The sequence below is a fragment of the Dasypus novemcinctus genome, chromosome 8 (assembly GCF_030445035.2).
Source record: "Dasypus novemcinctus isolate mDasNov1 chromosome 8, mDasNov1.1.hap2, whole genome shotgun sequence".
In the NCBI taxonomy this organism is placed as follows: Eukaryota; Metazoa; Chordata; class Mammalia; order Cingulata; family Dasypodidae; genus Dasypus; species Dasypus novemcinctus.
The window spans coordinates 18,745,149-18,767,854 of record NC_080680.1 but is presented as its reverse complement, the minus strand read 5'-3'; the positions used below and the strand labels follow the sequence as shown (position 1 = coordinate 18,767,854).

The 22,706-nt window shown below is 40.0% G+C and overlaps 1 protein-coding gene across 2 annotated transcripts in view; it reads right to left on the bottom strand.

Moving 5' to 3' along the window:
* Positions 1-22,706, bottom strand: part of SLC35D2 (solute carrier family 35 member D2) — a 47,230-nt gene that overhangs the window by 5,303 nt on the left and 19,221 nt on the right. For both annotated transcript variants that reach the window (XM_004470943.5, XM_058301550.2), the window contains 5 exons: positions 17,089-17,160; positions 16,141-16,209; positions 12,238-12,340; positions 10,829-10,921; positions 7,374-7,441 (listed from right to left, as the gene is read on the bottom strand). In XM_004470943.5, the coding sequence (XP_004471000.1) occupies positions 7,374-7,441; positions 10,829-10,921; positions 12,238-12,340; positions 16,141-16,209; positions 17,089-17,160 (405 nt within the window). The remainder of the gene's footprint in view (positions 1-7,373; positions 7,442-10,828; positions 10,922-12,237; positions 12,341-16,140; positions 16,210-17,088; positions 17,161-22,706) is intronic.

The window sequence follows — 22,706 nt, the reverse complement described above, 5'->3', positions numbered from 1 at the left end:
TGGCAAGCAACCTAGGTGGGGTACAAAATTCTATCCACCCAAATCAGGTGATTAAATGTTGAAAGGGATACAATCCAAACTGACCAAGAATGAAACTTCAGAGATGACTAGAGAGCACAAAAGGTATTGGATTTTAAAGCTACACCCCAGATAAAGAGGTTAGATCACCTATTGACAGATCAGAGAGAACCTAATTAAGAAAGGGCTAAGCCTGGAGTTGAGGCAGACTGGAAATCACACCGTCTCAGGTACCAGACTCAAATCTCTGACTGTTGGTAACAGAATTGGGGTCACAAACTCTCACCACAGTAACCTCTGTTGGCCTGGGGTCATAAACCTGCCTGCCCTAGTTGGATATATTTATTACCAGGAATGGTAGAGGGGGAAAAAAAAAAATCAAAGATAATGTACATCGAGTTCTTCATTAAGTGGAGAAATAAACTTAATTACCAGCTTCAATGTCATAATTTTCAGAATAATGTGTGTCTTTGTTACTGAGGTCATTTAAACAATTTGACAAGTAAAAGAATCCCATATCTTAGCCTTCATCGTTTTCATTGTAATTTGAACAGTGGGGATATAGCAAAGCTTCCTGCAGCCTTCCTAAATCTGAGAGCAGCCTTAAACCAAGGACAGTCATGGGCATTATTTTTATTTTTCTTATGAATTCCAAGACCAGGGTTCCAACCATGCAACATTTTCTCCATCCCACATTTTAATGAAACCACCACCTCAGCGCAGTAAAAACTGGCAGGTACAATGGATCTAAGATCCCATTGTCCATCTACCAAAAGTGGGGGGCAACTAGGACACTCACTCATAGAGGGGCTGAGCGAGGAGAGACCCGGCAGGTGACATTTTGAAGTCGAAATTTTGCAGAGAAGGCCTCAAGACAGAAAGACTGCACTTCCTAGTATAACCACTAGATGTCCCCAGAGAGGCTGACTACAAAACCACCAGGATCAAAGTACTGTCTTAAAAAATATTTTAAGAACCATAATCCATTTCTATATGCAAATAAGTACCTATACAGTGCTTGAGCTAAGACTGAGTCTTCCATTAACTCAGTACAAAGCAAGCTACACCACCTTTAACAAAACGTCAGCCTCCACGTGACAGTAGTTTCAATTTTACCATCTATGGATTAATAAATGCAAAGATATTTTAGAGCATTGTTGAATTCCTGGTAGCTTTTTTCCATCCCGTACTTTTAAAAACAATTAATATCACCTGTGTACATTTGAAAAATAATAGCACATATATTTAGCAAATCCAGACACCAGATGTCAGTTGTGTGTTCTGGCTTACTGGACCCCCTGGGGTGGAGGCGCCCAGGTGGAAATCCATGGACCCTGAAACCCTGCTCAAAGGTCTCTTCCTGTTTCTATAAAGGGCACCCCCCCCCCAAAAAAAAAACCTGATTTACCCAAGGTTGTATGACAGTCTCGTGGCAGTCAAAAACATAATTCAAATGACCTCGTTTATAATTTGTTGTTGACTGCCATTTCATGCAGCTGCGCAAAAAAGAAATTCAACACAAATGTTCAAATAATAAAGAGTCACTTTTACACTCCTCTCACCAACCACAATGGTACTCAGGCACGTTATTCTCCTATCATTCCAGATTTCAAAGAATATTAAAGAATCTTATCTTTCCTGCCTCTGGTAAGAATTTACTCCTCTCTCTAAGGTCTGTGGTATGCAGGCATGCATCAAGTCATTGGATAACTATGGTACATCTTTCTGCAGTATCAATTTTCCTCTAATATTTGGCATGTCGGGAGATGAGAGGGGTCACTCGGGTAGTCAAGCAACAAGCAGAATCCTTGTACACAGTATCTTCTGCATTATCAGTGAAGAGTCAAAGAATTTTTTTTTAATGTGGCAATCAGGGAAAATTTGATACTTTTATATTTCTATTAAGGAATATATTACTGCTTCAGTGGGATCAAAGGGCCTGCTACTGGGCAGAAACAGATGAGGATAATCTTCTCAGGGGTCTGAGGAGCTGGAGCCAGCCAGCCAGTATGACTGAACTACAACCTGTCATTTTTTATCGAGAATAAAAAAGACTTGCAGAGCTAGCTTTGAAAAATCTAGTTTGTTAACTAATTCTTGGCTCTATTTCACTTTTGACTGCACTAAATTATCTTGGCTCCCACAATCCAGTTTACCTTCCAGGCATAATTTTACTCCACCATCCATCAGCCATATGGGATCTAAGCCCCCTCTCAATTTAGAGGTGGAGTAGGCATTGCCATCCCAGGGTCCTCAGGATGGAGGAATAAAATATGGATTAGAGCGAACTTACTGGTATTCTACTATAGAATTATTGTGACGCTAGCAATGGAAGAAATTATGTCACTGATGTGGAGACAGTGGCCATGGGAGTTGCTGAAAGCAGGGAGAGGGGAAAAGAGGTGTGATGTGGGACCACTGTCAGGACTTGGAGTTGTCCTGAATGATACTGCAGGGACAGATGCAGAACATCATATATACTGTCATAACCCACTGAATGGACTGGGAGAGAGCATAAACTACAACATAAACTATAATCTATGCTGTGTAGCAAAGCTCCAAAATGTATTCATTAAATGCAATAAATGTACCACACTAATGAAAGGAGGAGTGGGGGGGGGGTGAGGTATATGGGGACCTCTTATATTCTTTAATGTAACATTTTGTGTCATTTATGTATCTTTAAAAAAAAGATAATTAAAAAAATACTTTATTTACAAACTCTTGATTCACAAGAGTACCATTTCCTGAAGCTGAGTCCTTCAACATAATGCAAAAGAAGTGAAAAGTCTGCCACCGCTCCCTGCGATGGTAATATCGCATTATCTATCATCAATAACCCCTCAGCACTAGATCCCTATCAGTCCAATAGAAATGTTGGATTAGAACTAGGCATTCTTTCAATAGACTTTTGCCCTATGAACACATGGTTCCCAAAGTCTTCATCCCAGCGATGGCACATTGGACATAACACCCACTATGGGACTATTTCTAGGGTTACCAGCTCCTTCTCTACAGGTGGGATGGCAGAGGAGCTTACAATGGACAGTGTTGCAGGTGAGCATTCCCCAAATCCACACAGCTCTAGAACTCATGAACCTCCGTCTTTGGATTCTATGAGCAGCCGCCTTGCAGAAGACATTGTAGAATATGGTAGTGTGATACCCATTCATGGGGATGGCCTGGAGCTCCCTGTGGTCACGGAGGCAGACCACATCCCAAGTTGAGTCAACGGGATGTCTGATAGTGCCCTCAGGGACTCTGTCCACACCGCGGCCATGAGCAACAACGCTGTAAGCATGGCACTCTCCTTCTCACACAACGTTGGCTCCCTAGAATCCGTTTCCCTCCATGAAGTTGGCCTCAGCCTAGAACCTGTGGCTATCTCTTCCATCATCCAGGAGGTTGCTATGGGGACAGGTCATGTAAACGTGTCTTCAGACAGTCTTTCTTTTGTACCACCTTCACTGCAAATGGAAGATTCCAGTTCAAACAAGGAAATTACGGCAACCTTGTTTACAGCTTTTGAGTCTGCTTGGCCTTTTTCTTTTGGAAATGTGGGTAGTAAACTCCATCATCCCTAACAAGTTTAGCCACAAAGTCGGACATCGATTAAGGAAGTATAAAAAGGAACTCGCTGTTCGGGAGGGGTGGGGAAAGGCTGCCTTTTCGGCATCCCATTGGCATTCTTCACATACTTATTTAAAGTGCTAATTTTTTTTCATTTTATTTTCAACTTGGGATAGCAGTTTGGTAGTTGGGAAAAAAAGAAGCTTGAAGTGCAAGCCTGAAACCAGTGAAAATATCTAAGATGCTGGAGGTTCAGAACCTTCTGAAGCCGAGGGCTGAGTTGTTCATGTGATACATCTGAAATGCCCCTTGAGCACCTGACAGAAGAAAAGGGGCGCCCCAGTACCAGTCGTTCTGAAAACCAAGGATGTGCTCAGAAGCTTACAATGACTTCTATTATTGTGGGGATGCAGATGACCAGTCTTAGTGTTCTTAGCATGAGAAACAGAGAAATACAGGATCCTGAACAATCCACCTGCAAAATTCGACACTTCCTTCCAGAGCAGTTTCAGAATTACAACTTCACCATTGAAGGCATAACGTATATGCAACAGAAGAAAAATGGTTAAAGCCATGGGCTATAAGTAAGGCTGAATCTGTTTGGGATGGAAAAAAGGACAATCAAGATGAACAGGCTGCCTTCAAGAAATGGAAATCGTTATCATTATTATTATTAGCTAACACTTATTGGACATTTCCTATGTGTCTAGCACGGTTCCAGTACTCTTCACTATTCACTCATTGAATCCACACAACCTCACCCTGTAAAGAAGGTACTTTAGCTCCTTCCCATTTTAAAGATAAGGAAATTGATGTTCAGAGGGATTAGGTAACTTGTCCAGGGGGGCAGAACTAATCCCAGGCCATCTGATTCCAGAGTTCAGGCACTTAAACAGAATGACACCACCATTTTAGTGTCCACAGAAGACCCACTTAAAAAACTGAGGTCTACCTGATTTTCTTCCTAAAAGTTGGGTGAAACCTGGAACATTAATGATTTCATCGTCTTTACTGATTTATTTGTAATCACTATGCCTTTAAAACATTCATTTGCAAATGGCTATTGAAAAAATAATATATTAAGAATCTTTAACAAGAGGGTATTTGTTTTCGTTATTAAATGGGGTAGGGGGAAATGTATGGAATTCTACATAGATGGAGTCCAATCTCTGATGGACAAACCCCAGAGAGTAAGAGCTCACATCCAGGCACTGCCCTTCCCATCACTCACTGGGGGCAGTTGACTCAAGAGGGTTTACAACCCGTTTGGAGCTGGCCCACGCGCAGTGCTGATGCACGCAAGGAGTGCCCTGCCACGCAGGGGTGTCCCCCGCGTAGAGGAGCCCCACGCACAAGGAGTGCACCCTGTAAGGAGAGCCACCCAGCGCGAAAGAAAGTGCAGCCTGCCCGGGAATGGCGCCGCATACACGGAGAATTGATGCAGCAAAATGAAGCAACAAAAAGAAACATAGATTTCCGTGCCACTGACAACAGAAGCAGACAAAGAAGACACAGCAAATAGACACAGAGAACAGACAACCGGGGTGGGGGGGGGGGGAGAGAAATAAATAAAATAAATAAATCTTTAAAAAAAAAAAAAAAAGAGGGTTTACATCTTGATTTCCTTCATGGAATAGCGAAATAGTAAAGTGCAGTTAAAAAGGGGGGAAAAAACAAAATCTGAAGTTTATAATGAAGTGAGAAAAACTGTTCATAAGTGAATATGGGCCAGGGAAAAGCACTGGTCTGTTTGATATGGTTTGAATTATTATTTTTTAAGAAAAAAGAAAAAAAGATGTTTTGACAAAGGGTGGTTCACAATATGTCTCAGTAGACTTTTTTGCAAAGTCAAATGTTCTCAGTCAACAACTGGGCAAATTATAAATATTTTACTAAACGCATGCTTCCAGACATGGCTAAGAACTCTAAAGGACCTTCCCATTGCAGAAGAGTCAGTGCCTGGAAAGGACACACACTATTTTAGATGTTGTTGGTCCTGAAACCAACGAAATCCCTACTTTAAAATTGGGAGAGGGAACTGGGTCCAGAGTAATAAGTAAATAGGGCCAGATAAGAGTCAGAGCAGCAATGAGTCAGACTAAGATGGGGTTGCCTCAGGGTGAAGGCTATAGCAGAACAGCACTATCTGGAAATTGAGCCTTGAGTCAAACTCTAGGTGGGGATGGACAATGTAGGACACTAAACTCAGACCCTCAAAAGACCTGAAGGGGCCCAAGTTTGTGGCAACCTCTGTCTACCAGTGAAATTCTCCCCACAGGAAAGTTTCTCATATTCTCAATTCATCCCAGAGGACTGATTAAGATCAATCAATGTGCTCTAAATCACAGGTCACCCAAATGCATAAGAAAGCAAACCACTATGATAGTAAGCCAAAACAACAAATTACATCTTCAGATTTTCAAGAAATGCAGATATTAGAATCATCAGATATATAGACTAGCTACGTGTAACATCTAAATAAAAGGTACAGTTCCAAAGGTCGCTGATGAAAGAATGTTAGGTCTAACAATGATTGAGGTGATGAATGGTCAACTATGTGATTATATCAAAACCACTGATTGTATACTTTGGATGATCTGTATGCTTTATTAATATTGTTTCAATACAATTGATTTGTAAAAAAAGAAAGAATGTTAGGAATGAACAGATAAGTTTGAAAAATAAAATTATGGAACTTTTACAAAGAAAGAATAAAATTGTTAAAATCAAAAACTTCATCAACATGTTAAACATTAAATCAGACACAGGAAAAGAGAGAATTAGTGAAGTGGAAGATGTACATAAATGTTTGTATGGTATGTGACTACATCACTGCAATTAAAATCAAGTTTGAGAATTGAAGAGTGGTGATCAAAGATCATAAGTTGTCTTAGCTCATTTTCACATATTGAAAATTGTAGTGTTAGTGGTAAAAAAAAAAATAAGGAGGAAATCATCTTTCTTCACAGGAAAAATACTTTGATAAGTAATTCCTTGAAAGAGTAATTCAAAGACCCTTTCAATCTGGCATAAGACACAGAAAACTGTGGACACATGGAGCCTAGCCCAGGAAGAAGACCCCAGAAATTTCCAACAATGGTTGCCTCCAGATAGAAAGACAGTGCTGGAGGGCAGTGAAGAAAAGAGCGCAATTTATGTTCCCTGTGTATTCTTTTGTGCTTTCTGATTAACTTACTAGTTGCATGTATTGCCTATTCATGAAAATTAATTTCAAAATGTTAGAAGGTAAAAACTGAAACAAGCTACATGACCTCTCTTAAGGATACACCTAAAGAAATTTCCGAGAACAAAAGCCCAAAATTATTGGATGATACTGCAGCCTGGATATCTCTCTTCAGAAATTTTCCTGAATATAGCAGATACAGCACTACAGAAAATTGCTGTCTCTTGTAGCCACACATTTATGTGACATAAGGGTCTTGGAAAAATTAGGACATTGACAGAAACAAAAATACAATAATGAACTTGATATGTCGGTTGACTTCACCTCAAACTAACTTTCAGATATTAATAGACAATATTATATTATGGAGTGGAGTGTGACATTAGCATGACTTTCAAAACAAAACAGAGTTTTGTACTGTGCCCTATGTTCCCAGGTCCCATGGAGTTCAATCGATCAATTCCTCTGCTGCAGGGGTACTTTACAGAGAAAGTCGGAGAAGCACAGTGAGATTTTTACAAAGTAGACTGAACGCATATTTTAATTTGACTTGTCAAGAGATACCATAGACCGAAGTTTCTATTTATCTATGATTTCTTACCCCAAAAAACAGGAAAGAAGAAATTGTATGATAAATAAAACATTCTTCCACTGGTTGAATTCAGTAGCCTATTATTAAAAAGAAAGAAAAATAGTGATTAGAGTAATAATGTTGCAGTTTAAATCTACAGGTTTTATCAAATTGTACCTTTTGGTACAAGAACCACCTTCCAAACAAAAAAATACTATTTAAAAAAAACTGTGACCTTGGCCAAATGACTTTTCCTCCCTGAACCTCAGTTTCATTCTACAATTTGAGGGTGATAGATAGAAAGACCTTCCTCAAAAGGACGATATGAGGATTTAGTGAAACTGCTTAGAACCTTGCAAGTTGGCAAGTACAAAATGCTGTATAAATGCTGTAAATGTATGAGTGTTGTACAAATGTAAAATTACAAAATATTGTACTATTCTTGTGGCTATTTTAAAATTTTACTAGTCACATAACTAGGGTTGGATTTAGTCACATAACTAGGGTTGGATTTACTTTTTAAAAATAATCTTAGAAGAACGTTTTTACCAAAGTAAAGTTAACATGCTTCCAGAAAGCTTTAAATCCATAAACTGTTTTCAAGAACTTGCAAATGTTTAGGAAGTATGGTGAACCAGTAAACTATTATCTGCTACTTACAAAGCATTCAGGTAATTAGGATGAAGGAGTTGGTGGACAGAGAAGTGTAAAGCTCAGTTTCTACTCTCCAGAAACTAAATCCCTAACTGAGAAAATAAAATCAACCCCCTTGAAATGACAGGAAACTATAAAAAGAAGTATTTAATTCATGATTTGTCCCTTGTCTGCATCTAAAAATGACTTTAAGGTGAATCAAGACTGTGCATATGTGTGTGCTGAATAATGTGAGTAAATATAAGTTCTACTCATTTTCTATTAGGCAATATTTTGTTAGCCAAGTTTCAATAATGCTATATATTTAAAATAATTTAAATCTTTGTAAGTTTATAAATTAAATTTTAAAAACTCTCTTCTCCAATTAGTACTTGTCATGTTTTACTGCCTTTGTTTACCTAATAATACTTATTAAGTATTAAGTATTAATAATATTAAGAAAACAAAGGCATCTCTTATAAAGACACATCAAGGTAACTGTTGGAACTAATTGTTGGGTATACAGGAAATTGTCATATGATTCTCTTCCTGTATATGTTTGAAAGTTCCCATCACAAGACTTTTTTTAATACTTACTTGGAAAAGAAAAAAATATAAATTTGTCTTATTGGCAAGCCCCAAGCCAATCAAGGAGACAGAATACACCCAAGAGAATCAGTATCAAAAAAATGTATGCTAAGACCAAAATAAAACAAGACAAAAACTATGGGAAACACCCAGAGTCTGAAAATTAAAATAAAATGGGGTGTAAGAAAAAAAAAACCTAAGTTCCAAACTTCAAACAAAGAGTAGAAAAACTTTTATTTACTGAAAGTGCTGGGAATATGTGTGCAATCAATTAAAAACTACATACTGCTGAAAGCACAGACATTGAGTAATTTTCATAAAAATATTTGACTTCACCTACTTACATGTTGGTAGATTTTCATTTTTCTTTGTTTCTTTAATAATAATGACTCTGTACTATGGTATTTTTTAAAATACTGTAACATTTATTTTAAATTTAAAACATAAAGATAAATAACATTAAAGTATTGTTGCCTTTAGACTTGCTGTTTCAGTAAAAGTATGTTGGAGTATGAAGCTTTTTTACTTTAGCAGCAAACAGTGGATTTATGGGGATTTTTAACCAGAAAAAAAGTCCCATTATTTGTCTCTATTTGTCAACTGTAACACACTAAATGTACTTTGAACCTATTGCAGTGATTCAAATGACTAAGGAAAATTCACCCACTGAGTATTTTTCCAAAGGCCTAATTTGTTAACAAGAGGAGCTGTGTCCTGACTCCATTAATCAGAGATGGAATCTAGGTAGTATTAATAGATCTTTTGACTCTGTAGGGTCCAAGGTCCAACAGTGAATTCCCAGCACAGGTTGTCACGCACAAGAATTTCACCACAATCTCTGATCTTCTCCAGCTCTCACCCCAGTCAACCAGGAAAAATGACTCATCAAATTACTCCTTCCGCTGAAGAATTGGAGTCAACATTTTGCTTTTAAAATTTCTGTAAAGTCAAGTGAAACTCAGCAAATACAAGGCAATTTATAGTGCAGTCTAACACACCTCGTCCCATGAAATCACTTCTTTAATATCCTCGGTTCACAATCTACAATGGACTCAGCCGTGGTTAAAAGTGACCAGTGGTCAGAAGTCTGTCCTAATTCACCCAACACAGAGCCAGGCAACGTTAGTGAAGGTTTCACTGTTTTGGTCTTCTAGAGAGTTGACGCTGCAGCCTTCCAAAGGCATTCAAACTCCTAACAGGGAGTGATTTTTCAACCAGGGTGCCCCAGCACAGCCTTGCTAATTGTTAGATATTCAGTTACTTTCCTGTACGTGGGTAAATGACTCCTACACAGGATCCCCGTGAACAGGCCCCACTCACACATCTAGGGCCCAGCAACTAAATGCCTGTCTGGTGGGGGGAAGGTCCGGCGGCCAGGATTGGGCCCACCGCGCCTAGTTTCTCCTATAAACCCAACACCTCCCTGAGATACCAGCAGTGCATCTTAGAAGGGGTTTCGCAGGCACGCTTCCTGAAGAGTGCAGAGCTTTCCCATACTTCAGGGTGGCTGCTAAGGGTGTGACTATTCAGGTTTCCTGTGTGACTCGCACCCCCCACCCCATCCCCTATCACCCTCCCCTCCGCCCCTCGCCGAGCCTAGTATTTTATTGCTAATGTACCATTCTATTAGTTCCTCACCTAGGGTGCGGCTGATAAGGTAAATAGAACAGATGCCGGAAGGTGGGAGAAAAAAAACTCTCAAAATTCAAATGCAGGTCCTGGGGTAAGTAGAGGGAAAACAGCATGATGTCTCAGATGTGTTTTAAAATATTTCGGAGGGGGACAGTGAAAAAAAAGGGGGTGGGGGTGGGGAGAGATTATAAGTTTTTGAAGCTGGGTGATAGGTACATGAGAGTTTCCTACATTATCGTCTCTATTCTGCAGAGGTTTCAAACTGTCCCTAAAATAAATACATAAATAATCAACTTTAAAACTAACAAAATCCCCTTCTAGGTTTGGTAGCTTTCCCCACCAGCAAAGGGGCATACAAGGGACTCAAACTCAGATTTTATTGTTGTTTCCTCCCAAAATTTCAAGTTCACAATTCTTGTCCCATCTTTTTGCTAATCCCATGTGTCTAAGGACACATGCCAGTGAAGAGATAATCTCAAAGGTATTTTAGAGATCTCAAACTTTCTGCTTTCATGTATATTCCTGGTAACCCCAATTACCTTTATACTTTTTATTTCAGTGAGTACCAAAGGTTACATATTAAAATTGAAAAAGTCCGCTGAGTGGGAGGGTAATGGCAGGCGCCAGCTCACCTGCTGAAGGTCTCCGGTGGAGAAGCTAATAGCAAGTGTTGGGATGATCATGAAACAGGCGTTGTAGAAAAGCACTCCATATTTCCCTAGCTCCTGCCGAAACAAAGAAAGCCTCCTTCAATTTTAGAATTATAAAGCATCAGATTTCCCGAAGCCATTTATGTGTTTATGCAGAGTTAGCATATGCATTCGGGCCACAGAAGGCGCTGCTGTATTATCCTAAAATGCTCCATTGCAAGTGTAATTGCAGAATAAACCCTAGGTTTGCTCTGACACTACAGAGAAAATGGGTGGAGATGGGTGGCCTCCAAGGTCCCGCCTGTATCTGAGAGTCTGATTGTGTTTGTTAAAAGTCATGTTATTCAACATGGAATACCTGAAATAAAATAAAGAGCATTAAAAATGTTAGTATAAACGGAACTCCTTAAAAATACCTACAGTTCCCATTAAAGAACAGCAAGGATAAAACACCAGGTATCTCCTTGTCCAAACTTGCATATATTTGCTTTCCGTCAATGTGGCCCTGCCACCTCTCTACCATTTTCAACAAAGGATGGCATATTGTGCTTCTCAAAAAGCAACAAACCTGTTTTTGTAAAACTGCCACCATTAAAAAACAAATGGTCGTGCAGAAGAAAGCAGTGGCAGATCGAAACAGTTCATGGAAAGAGCCCTGTCTGAGTGGACTCCCCCACTTAACACAAATAAGATCTCGGAACAAAGAAACACATGGCTGGCTCATCCTCCTGGGTTTCCAGGAACAGCTGGGATGGAGATGAGGGGTGGGGACCGGGAGATGAAAGGCAGAGCTCTCCAAAGAAAAGCTTGTCTGTCCACCCAACCCTCCGTAATCTGAAAAGGCAGCGATTTCAGTAAAAAAAAAATGTTACTGCAGGCTGGGCATGGCCTTATAAATCTTCCATTCCAATGATCTCATTCCACAGACCAGGAAACTGAGGCTTAGAGAAGTTAAGGTCCAAAGTCATAAAGGCCAGCATGAGTGGCAAAACGTGAAGCTATAGCCACTTCTCCAGATTCTCAAACTGGAGTTGTTTTCAGAATAAATAACAGGTCTCTTGGCTTCACCTTGGTCACTCATGTTGATGGGAAAGAAATAACTGCTTTTAATTTTAAGTTGCTCTTCAAAATAACGCTCTTTTTAAGTATGCTGACTCTGCATCTAAAACAGTGGCATCTTTTCTTTCGCTATTTAATTTTCAACCCAAAACTTTGCAAGGCTATGAGTAGCAAGAACCTACACGGACAAAATAATTTTTAAAAAGAACTTAACAATGTATAGATCATAGTATGTAAAGTACATGCCAACTGTACAGATTTGTTTTCTTTTTTCATGTAATTTCAGGGGCCAGTTTATAAATCCTAAAAGCCACAGAGTGAGTGTTTGGTACCTTTGGGTCCATTTTCTGTTTGGTATAGACTCCATTGGCTGCTGTGAAGATGTCATTCAAGAATACAAAAATATAGCCTTCCAAGTTAAAAGCCAGGTCAGAACTGGTAAAGAAAACACAAAAGGAGAGATGATTGTTCAGAAAAACAACTCAGCCTCAAAGCCTCACTGTGTTAACTTCCCCTAGTCAAATCTGCGGGCAGTGCTGCCAACCACCTTTACTGTGATGTCTTTTCCCACTCTGTGATGGTGATGGTTAAATCCTCTGCTGTGCCCCCAAACAAAAAAAAACCAGACGGATCAGGTGCCTTCAACCTAATCACGACTGGCCTAAAACCAGAGGACATTAACCGTCTTCCTTTCCCTACAAAATCCCTTCTTTTGCTCACTGGTAAGTCGACATCATAATTGGTGAGTGCAGACTTTCCTAGGGTGAGGGATTGTCCAACCCACCCAGGGGCTTTGCTTGGTATAGTGAACAGGGCTGTCCCCCAGGTACAGCCGGCACGGGGACAGCTGTGAGAGTGGGCAGCCGGGCAGTGGCCGGGGGAGGACAGCCTAATGAGGAAGTGACAACTCCATCTGCTGCCCAAACTGTCACGCTGTGCACCCCCGCCCACTTCCTAGCCATCAAAATGGCAAGGCAGGTATCCCCTTCTTCTTCTATGCAATGCCTCTTTTGAGACACCTTTCAGTTTCCACTTTAAATTTTTTAAAAGCATCAGTATGAAAATAGTTGGCATAAATGTACGGCATAGCGACGAAAGAGAACGATGGCTAGGCCATGCTGGGATTCGGCCACCTGCACTTGATCCTTGCCGGCAGGACCAAGTCCTTATCATCATTATAAAAATATATTCAAACAAGATTATTTCTAACCCAAGAGAAAGGAAATAGATACATGGACAAAAAGTACATCAAAGTCTGGATGCAAATTAAATCAGATTTTGCTTGAAGCTTCCACTTGTAGGATGATCTACAAGTGTATTGGTGAGAAAGCAGATTAATTTTAGACTCATCACAAGCCAGAATTCTCTGGTTTAATCACGAAAAACTGACTTTCTCAAAATAAGGGTCTTCCAAATCTCTTGCCCACCCACATTTGATTTAGTTTCAAGGAGACTCTGCTGTTCCCTGAAAAGGCAGTGCTGAATGAGTAGAAAAGGCCAGACTTCCAGCGAAAGAGAAGAAGGTACTGCTCATTTACACAGAGAACCAGAGGGGAAATTTCCAGAATCCTCAAGTCTCTCACTCTGAGGGCCAGGGGTTCCCAGCAGTGGTGCTTCCACTGTCTGAAACCTTGCTCAGCTGTTGGGGTGTCTTACCCATAATTTGTTTGGGCCAGTAGTGAATGCACACAGAATTCTGAGAAGAATTTATGTGCTTTATTGATCAGCTTCATGGTCAATACTTGTTGTCATCAGAGCTATTCACAGACCTTCTATTTCAGCTTCATCTAGTCCCACAGAGTGAAGTGCACATTTCTGCCCCTTTAAGCGTTAGGCATGACCATGCGTCTTGCTTTAGTGACTAATATGTAAGAGCAAGTGACTCATGTCACATCTGGGCAAAAGCTTTAGGATCCAGCACGAAATTTCTCACATTTCCTTGCCTGAGGAATGACCAAGGTGTTATCCAATCAGTGGCTACTGGAAAGGGAAAATTGAGAATTGCTATCCCAAGCTGGCTCTTGACTGAAAATCAGATGCTTTTTGGAAACACGATTTCCCTTTTCAGCTCATTAGAGTATTATTGCAAAGCAAAATATGAGCTGAATTTCTACTCACTAGTCTTGGAAATGTGCCCAGGTTCACATGAAGAGTATAAGTACCATTTCTCACCAAAGATTAAAAAATGTTTTTATAAACCATTTTTTTTTTGGTGAAAGTCTTCAACAGAATACATGTTACTATAGGGGCCGGGGTTGGGTGGGGAAATGGGCAGTTAATGCTTAAATTGTACAGAGTTTCTATATGGGGTGATGGGAAAATGTTGGTTCTGGATGGTGGTGATGGTAGCTCAACACTGTGAATGTAATTTACAGCACTGAATTATATATTTGGAAGTGGCTACAGGAGGAATTTTAGGTTGTTACATACGTTACTAGAATAAAAATGTAAAAAACAAAACCATAGGACTGCACAGCACAAACAGTGAACCTAAGGTGAAGCATGGACTACAGTTAATAGTACAATTATAAAAATGTGCTTTCAATTATAATAAATGCACCACATTAATGCGAGATGTTAATAACAGGTTGGTACGTGGGAACTCTGTATTTAATGCATGATTTTTTCTGAAAAGCTACGACGTCTCTAGTAAAAACAAGTCAGCTGGCTCCTTGGTTTACAAATGGAGCTCAGAGGAGAGTGGTTGTTCAGGTGAGGCCCGACAGCCCTCTGGGGAAAGGGGATGCCTTCAACAGAGCAGCTCCCCTTTTTTAGCTCCTTTACACACATGACTTCACTTAAACAAAATTCCCCACCACTGAAGCCTGCTCTGAGCACCGCTAGTTAAGGTCTACACTGGCACACTCTCAAAGGTATAGAAAGAGTGTTGAAACCAAGGAGGCCAGCTTCCAAGGGGGCTGAACAGAGCCCACAGCTAAGACAAGGTGGCGAGGAGGGCACAGATAAAAAAGTGGGTGAGAAACCCTGGCCTAGAAAGGGACTAAGCACGTTCATTAATAACAACCATTATTCTAAGTGCTAATATTTATCCCCGTCTTATGTGCTATAATGTTTAAGCTATCTATTTTGCTTCTTGATTGTTCATGGACTGGAAGGAGGTGAGGCAAGGATTCCTGTCCGGGTTGTTAAGGACCGGCGTGCCAATAGCTAGAACGAGGTCTGGCGCACAGCAAACCCTCAGTACCCGTTCACTGAGCTTGGACATGCACCAGTGTAAAGCCTGTGGATGAAGGCTCATTTCATTCTCACATTAACCCCAGAGGTGGATGCTATTTTAATCTCCAATTCACAGTTGAAAACTCTGAGGCAGAGGGTGGTTAAAGAGCCTGTCCCTGGTTAGACACCTAGTAAAGCGAGGGTAAGAGTCCAGGCATCCTGGCACAGCAGCCAACCGCCTTATTTAGTTTGCAGTGAATGATCCAACTCCTCTGGGTCTAAACGAGTCTATGAAAACTAGTTTTACTGAAACTCCTTCGACCTTTTCCTTCTTCCCTCCACTTGAGTTGGTTTTATTTTCAATCATCAGCTTTACAGAGGAGGAAACCGAAGCACAGAATGCCTGAGAAACTTGCCCAAAGGCACACAGCTGATAAGGGGCAGGACTAAGTTTTGAACCCAAGGAATCTGCCTCCACAAATGCTGTTCACCACCAGGTTATGAACGGGGTGGGGGGAGCGGCTGAAGGGGGTGAAAAGAGTTTATGTGCCTGATTTTAAACACAAACTTGGACGTCTTATTAATGAGCAAGGTTGGTATTGTTTCATATCCCAAACATACAAATATATTTAATGATTAATATTTTACCATTGGAAATTACTAAGGTATCACAGAATGCTAAAACAAATCAGCATGGAAGGTTTTGTAAATCTGTTAATATTTTTTAATCAAATTCCTAAGAACTTTCCAAGTAAAATATTTATAGCAAACACCAATATTCAGTAATAGAAGCAAGTCATTTTTTCCCTTTTATAAGGAGAAGCTGTATTAATATCTTATAATGCTCTCCTTATATATTCTTAGAAACATTCCAGTCAACTGGGAACTCAGTTTGACTTTCACAGGAACACATGGGGATTCCACTAACTTCAACAGATTTGTTCCTTGGCTGCTCAATTCAACGGCAGCCAGATGGAAAATGAAAAACCGAGGATGGGGCTGGATCTATTGTCAAAGACACAAAGAAGTTATTGAGCAGAAACAGTCCGAAGTCTTACCCAGCTGCTATGAAAGCACCGACAATGATGGCAAAGACACTGACAATGATGTTCAATGAATACTGTTTCCTGTTTAAAAAAAAAAAAAAAGATAAATAAATGACAAAGAGAGGAAAGGGAAAAGGAAAGTAAAATTTAAAATGTAGATTACAGTTTTTTAAAAAAAGGCAAATAGACATTGTCCATTAACAGTTTTATACCATGCTCTATGTACAAAGCTTTACATAGAGAAAGCATTAAAAGTGTTTATAAGTGGATTAGTAAATCACACCAAATTTAGTTTATTTCTTAAGCATTTTTCTTAATCTAATTATAAAACGATTTCTCTGTTCTCACTAGAGAAATGCTGGGACAAAATACAGGCGATTTCCTGTGGTAGGGCTAAATGATCTGAACATATATTGAGCACCCGAAGATTAAGATAAAATTCAATGCTAGGCTTAAAACATGAAGCCATCATTAAAATTTCACTGCTGCTAAATAATTTTCTAAATAAGCAAAAGCAGGAATACCCTTTCTAGAAGCCAGCCTGAGTTCCCTTATAGCAAATTTATAAAAATTAATTTACACTAATCTGACATTGTAATCAATGCATCAGAATCGATTTCCTTAATTTCCAAAACTCTTGTATATACACAGATAATTTCCCCCTCTGTATTCCAAAATGAGTGTGTCTTCCATCTGGCTCAGAAAACAGATTTGTATCTGGTTTCACAAACATGTATGCTTTGTCTAATGTAATATCACAATTTTAAAAAATCACTCAAATTCTTAGGAAATCACCGGAACAGGACACTTGTTAAGTGAATAAATCATTTTGCCTTTGCGTTATTGCAACTAGCTATTCAATTCAACGATTTGTAAAGATGTCTAATTGGCTAGGAACAAAAATACTGGTGGGAAGAGGAAGGGGATGCTGGAGGAATGGAAGAAAAACACAAACATCACCCAAGTATGATGGTTTCCAGAAGTAGAGTAAGTGGGATGGTGAACTTCCTGAGCACGGTAAACATCGGCAAGCTGTCGGGAAAATAAGCAAGTACAGCATCAGACTCCAAGTTTGTTCGTTTGCTTTTTGCCTGTTTTATGTTTTTATAATAATTAAGCTCGCTAATTTTCTAATTTAAACATAAGGAACGACTCTTCTCACATATGCCACTAACAGACCACCTTAAATAATAAAGGAAATGCAGGTTCAGTAATTTCATACCCCTTTCACTTACTAGCAATTTAAAGCATCGCACTATTTAAATGCTTGAACTGTTTTTCTAGGACTAGTACTCGTGGGCACCATTGGTGGCAGTATGAACCAATATGCCCTTTGGCAAATCCAGTTGGGACTATGTTGCCAAGAGTCATTAAATGGCCATAACCTTGAGCCTAATTATTCCTTGTTGGGAAACTTATCCTAAAGTAATAATCCAAAAGAAAGTAAAAGCCATGTGCACAAGAGCATTTATGGCAGCGGCATTGAGAAAAACATCAAAAGCAACCTCGATGTCAGACAACAAGGCAATGATTAAGTAAATTATGATGCAGCTGCTTGAGGGAACATTATACATAGAATGCTATATTATAAAGGCCTTGCCACTTTTAGAAAATGAATATTAAATAAAATGAGGAAGATATAAACTATGAGGCGTCTATGACCCTAACAAGATATGTCCTGTACAAGGAGAAATACTGAAAATGAGTATTTTTTAATGTGTATTAGAAGACAGAATTATGGGTGAATTTTCCTTCAAACTTTTTGTAATGAGATTACCTTGTCTCTCTAAAAAATTAAAACACAGGGAAAATTTTTAGGTTGTTCATATGTTGCTAAAATGAAAATTAAAAAACAAAACAGGGAAGCGGATGTGGCTCAATTGATAAAGCATCTGCCTACCATATAGGAGGTCCAGGGTTCGGTACCCAGGGCCTCCTGACCCGTGTGATGAGCTGGCCCACATGCAGTGCTGCCACACACAAGAAGTGCTGTACCACACACGGGTGTCCCCCACGTAGGTGTGCCCCACACACAAGGAGTGCGCCCCTCAAGGAGAGCAGCCCTGTGCAAAAAAAGCGCAGCCTGCCCAGGAGTGGTGCTGCACACGAAGAGAGCTGACGCAGCAAGATGACGCAACAAAAAAAACAACAGTTTCCCGGTGCCCCATGACAAGAATGCAAGTGGGCACAGAAGAACACGCAGTGAATGGACACAGACAGCAGACAAGAGAGGGGAAGGGGAAATAAATAAATAAAATAAATCTTTAAGAAACAAAACAAAACAGGGGAACAGGTATAGCACAGTGATTGAGCACCTGCTTCCCATGTACGAGATCCATGGTACTTCCTAAAAACAAAACAAAACTAAACAAAAAAAAACAATAACATAGGACTGTACAAGAAAAACAGTGAACCCTATTGTAAACAATGGACTATACATAATAGTATAACTATAGAAATGTTCTTTCATGAACTATAACAAAAGTACTATACTAACACAAGTTGTAAATAACAAAGTGATATATGGGAACTCTGTATGTTATATGTGATTTTTCTATAAACCTACATCTTCTCTAATAAAATAAAACCAACATGCCATGAATGACAGGGGGAAAAATTAAAATACTTAAGAATCCTTCACCCACTACTGAAACTCAGAGATGCCAGGACACAGTTCAGTGCACGACCAACAGATTGCCAGGGCTGAAAGAGCCCAACTCCCTCTGCTTCTAGACGTGACCGTGAGAAGACAGGAAACCAGGAAGGGAACACCAGAACAACAGCCCAGGAGAGAGACAGTGGCCAACATTCCGGACCAGACCTGAGGAGAGGATTTCACACTATCAATGGCACTATAACCGGAGAGCAGACACGGAAAGAATTTTCAGGAATTTTATATCCACACTTAAACACATCTTAGGAGTCTGGTTTGAATCTCCTTTTCAAAGCAAATGAAAAAAAAAAAAAAGGTCTTACTATTTTCAATTAAGTTCAAAAAATATTTTTCGATGACCCCTTTTAAAAGCAGATAAGGTATACTTCATGGTGAAAAATGAATGCTTTCCCCTTAAGATGAAGAACAAGACAAGGATGTCCACTCTTATTACATCTGGTCAATGTTATACTGGAGAGTCTAGCCAAGGCAATTAGGCAAGAGGGAACAAAGCATCGAGTTTGGAAAGGAAGCAGTAAAACTCTATTTGCAGATAACATCATACATATAGAAAATCCTAAGGAATCCACTAAAATATTATTAATACAAATAAAGGAGTAAAATAGAGTTGAAGGATACAAAACAAATACAGAAAAAAATCAGTCATATATCTATATGCTAGCAAAGAACAATCTGAAAATGAAACTAATAAAACAAATCCAATTACAAAAGCAGCAAAGAGAATACCATACTTGGGAATAGATTTAACAAAAGAAGAGTGAGACTTATACACTGGAAACTATAAAACATTGTTAAAAGAAATTAAAGACATAAATAAGTGGAGAGACAGTTCATGTTCATGGGTCAGAAGACTTAATAGTGAGAGGATAGATATACGCCCCAAAGTGATCTACAGATTCAACAGAGTCCCTATCAAAATTTTAGCTGCCTGACTTTGCAGAAATCTTAGAATTTTACCTGATTCTAAAATTCATATGGAAATGCAAAGGAGCCAGAAAACCAAAACAATCTTGAAAAAGAAAAACATAGTTGGAGGAGTCACATTTCCCAATTTCAAATCTTATTATAAAGTTACAATAATCAAGACAATCTAGTACTGGCATAAGGACAGACATATAACCAATGGAACAGAAATGAGAGTCCAGAAATAAACACTTATAGTTATAATCAACTGATTTTCAACAAGGGTACCAAGATAATCCAATGGAGAAAGAATGGTCTTTTCAGTAAATGGTACTGGAAGAATTGGATATTCATACGTAAAAGTTCAAATTGGGACCTCACCTCATACTACACTCAGTATCTTAAAAAAACAAACAAACCACAATGAGGTACCATTTCATACACACTAGGATAGCTACAATTAAAAAGACAGAGGGCGGCGGACTTGGCCCAGTAGTTAGGGTGTCCATCTACCACATTGGAGGTCTGCGGTTCAAACCCCAGGCCTCTTTGACCCATGTGGAGTTGGCCCATGTACAGTGCTGATGCACGCAAGGAGTGCCCTGCCACGCAGGGGTGACCCTCGCATAGGGGAGCCCCATGCGCAAAGACTGCACCCCGTAAGGAGAGCCACCCAGCACAAAAGAAAGTGCAGCCTGCCCAAGAATGGTGCCGCACACACGGAGAGCTGACACAACAAGATGACGCGACAAAAAGAAACACTGATTCCCATGCCACTGACAACAACAGAAGCGGACAAAGAAGAACACGGAGCAAATAGACACAGAGAACAGACAACCGGGATGGGGGGGGAAGGGGAGAGAAATAAATAAATAAATCTTTTTTAAAAAAAGACAGAAAATAACAAGTGTTGAAGATGTGAAGAAACTGTTGGTGGCAACATAAATGATGCAGCTACTTTGGAAAACAGTTTGGCAATTTCTCAAATGTTACCATATGATGTAGCAATTTTCTTCATAGGTATCTACCCAAGAGAAATAAATACATAGGCCCACATAAAAACTTACACATAAATGTTCATAGCAGCTTTATTCATAATAGCCCAAAACACAGAGAGTGCACAATGACTGGACACAGTGAGCGTCAACAACAAGGGGGAGGGGGTAAATAAATAAAATAAATCATTTCTTAAAAAAGCAAATGTATAGAGACAGAAATTTGATTAGTGGATGCCTAAGGCTTGAGGTGGGAGGGAAGGAGGAAAGAATGAAGACTGACTGCTAATGGAGTAAGGCATTTGGGGGCACAGATGAAAATTAGGTTTTGGTAATGGTTACACACCCTGTGAATATGTTAAATATCATTCAATTGGGGAAATGGATGTGGCTCAACCAATTGGGCTCCCATGTACCTTGTAAGAGGTCTAGGGTTCACAGCCCAGGGCCTCCTGGTGAGGGCAAGCTGGCCCACGCGGCGAGCTGGCCATGCAGAGTGCTGGCCCACTCAGGAATGTGGTCCCATGCAGGAGAGCCTCCTCATGAGGGAAAGCCGACCCACGCAGAAATGCCAGCCAACGTGGAGAGCTGGCGCAGAAAGATGACGCAACAAGAGACACAGAGGAGAGAAAATAAGAAGACTAACAGAGCAAGAAAGTAATTGCCTCTCTCCCACTCCAGAAGGTCCCAGAATCAGTTCCCAGAGCCACTTTGTATGAGAATACAAGCAGACACAGAAGAACACACAGCAAATGGACACAGAGAGCAGGCAACGGCGGGGGGAGGAATGGAGAAATAAATTAAAAATAAATCTTTAAAAAAAAGAAAAAAATCATTCAATTGTATATTGCAGATACGTAAGTGGGTAAATTATATGGTATGTAAATTATATCTTAATTAAGCTGTTAAAAAATAAGGAGGTAAGTTGCCAGTCTTTTTGCACTGGGCGGCTCTCCTTATGGGGTGCACTCCTTGTGCGTGGGGCTCCCCTACGCAGGGGACACCCCTGAGTGGCATGGCACTCCTTGCATGCATCAGCACTGCGCATGGCCAGCTCCACATGGGTCAAGGAGGCCCGGGGTTTGAACCGTGGACCTCCCATGTGGTAGACGGACGTCCTATCCATTGGGCCAAGTCTGCTTCCCTTCCCATTCTCTCTTAAACTTGCTCCAAGTTTAAACTGCTCATGTCAAAGTCACTAATGATCTCCATTTTCCTAGATCCAACATTTTTCAGTTGCCTTTGTACTTGACCAATCGCTAGCGTCAGACTGAGCTGATCGTTCCCTTTTTCTTGGCTCTTAAGACATCGTATTCACTTGGGTTTTCATCTTCCTCCTTGGCCACTCCTCATTCTCAGTTGCATATTCCTCTTCTTCTCCTATACCATTAACACCAGAATGGCTTGGAGCTCAATCCTTTATTTCTCTCTTCTTTTCTATCTACTCTCCTCCAATCTCACAGCTTTCAATTCCATCTGTATGCTACTGGCTCCCAAATTATGTATCTATCTAGAACCTCTCCCTAAACTCCAGACTAGTATACCTAACTGTTTATTCAACACTCCGTTTGGATGGTCAATAAGCCCCTCAAATTAAACATGTCTAAAATCGAACCCCTGACCTTCACTCCCAAACTGCTTTGCCTACAGTCTTCCTCGTCTCAATAAATGGCAATCCAGTCCTCCTCTTCATCAGACATGGTTCATCAACCATATCATCGTGTCTCCGCTCTCTCTTTCACACTCCACATCTTATTCACCTAGACATAGTATTGGCTCATCCTTCAAAATACACCAGCACTCAGATTGTGGTCTTTAAATATCATTTAACATTAAAAATAACCAGGGGATCCTTGGAGAAATAGCAATAGAAGTCCAAGATGAGCCTGGGTTGTTTTGTATCAGAAAGCAAGGAAGTGTTCAAAGGCTACTGGGGCTATGAGCCATAAGAGCCAACTCAAAGGGGCTACCACGGGCCTGAGATGGGACAATTTCAGCATTAAAAG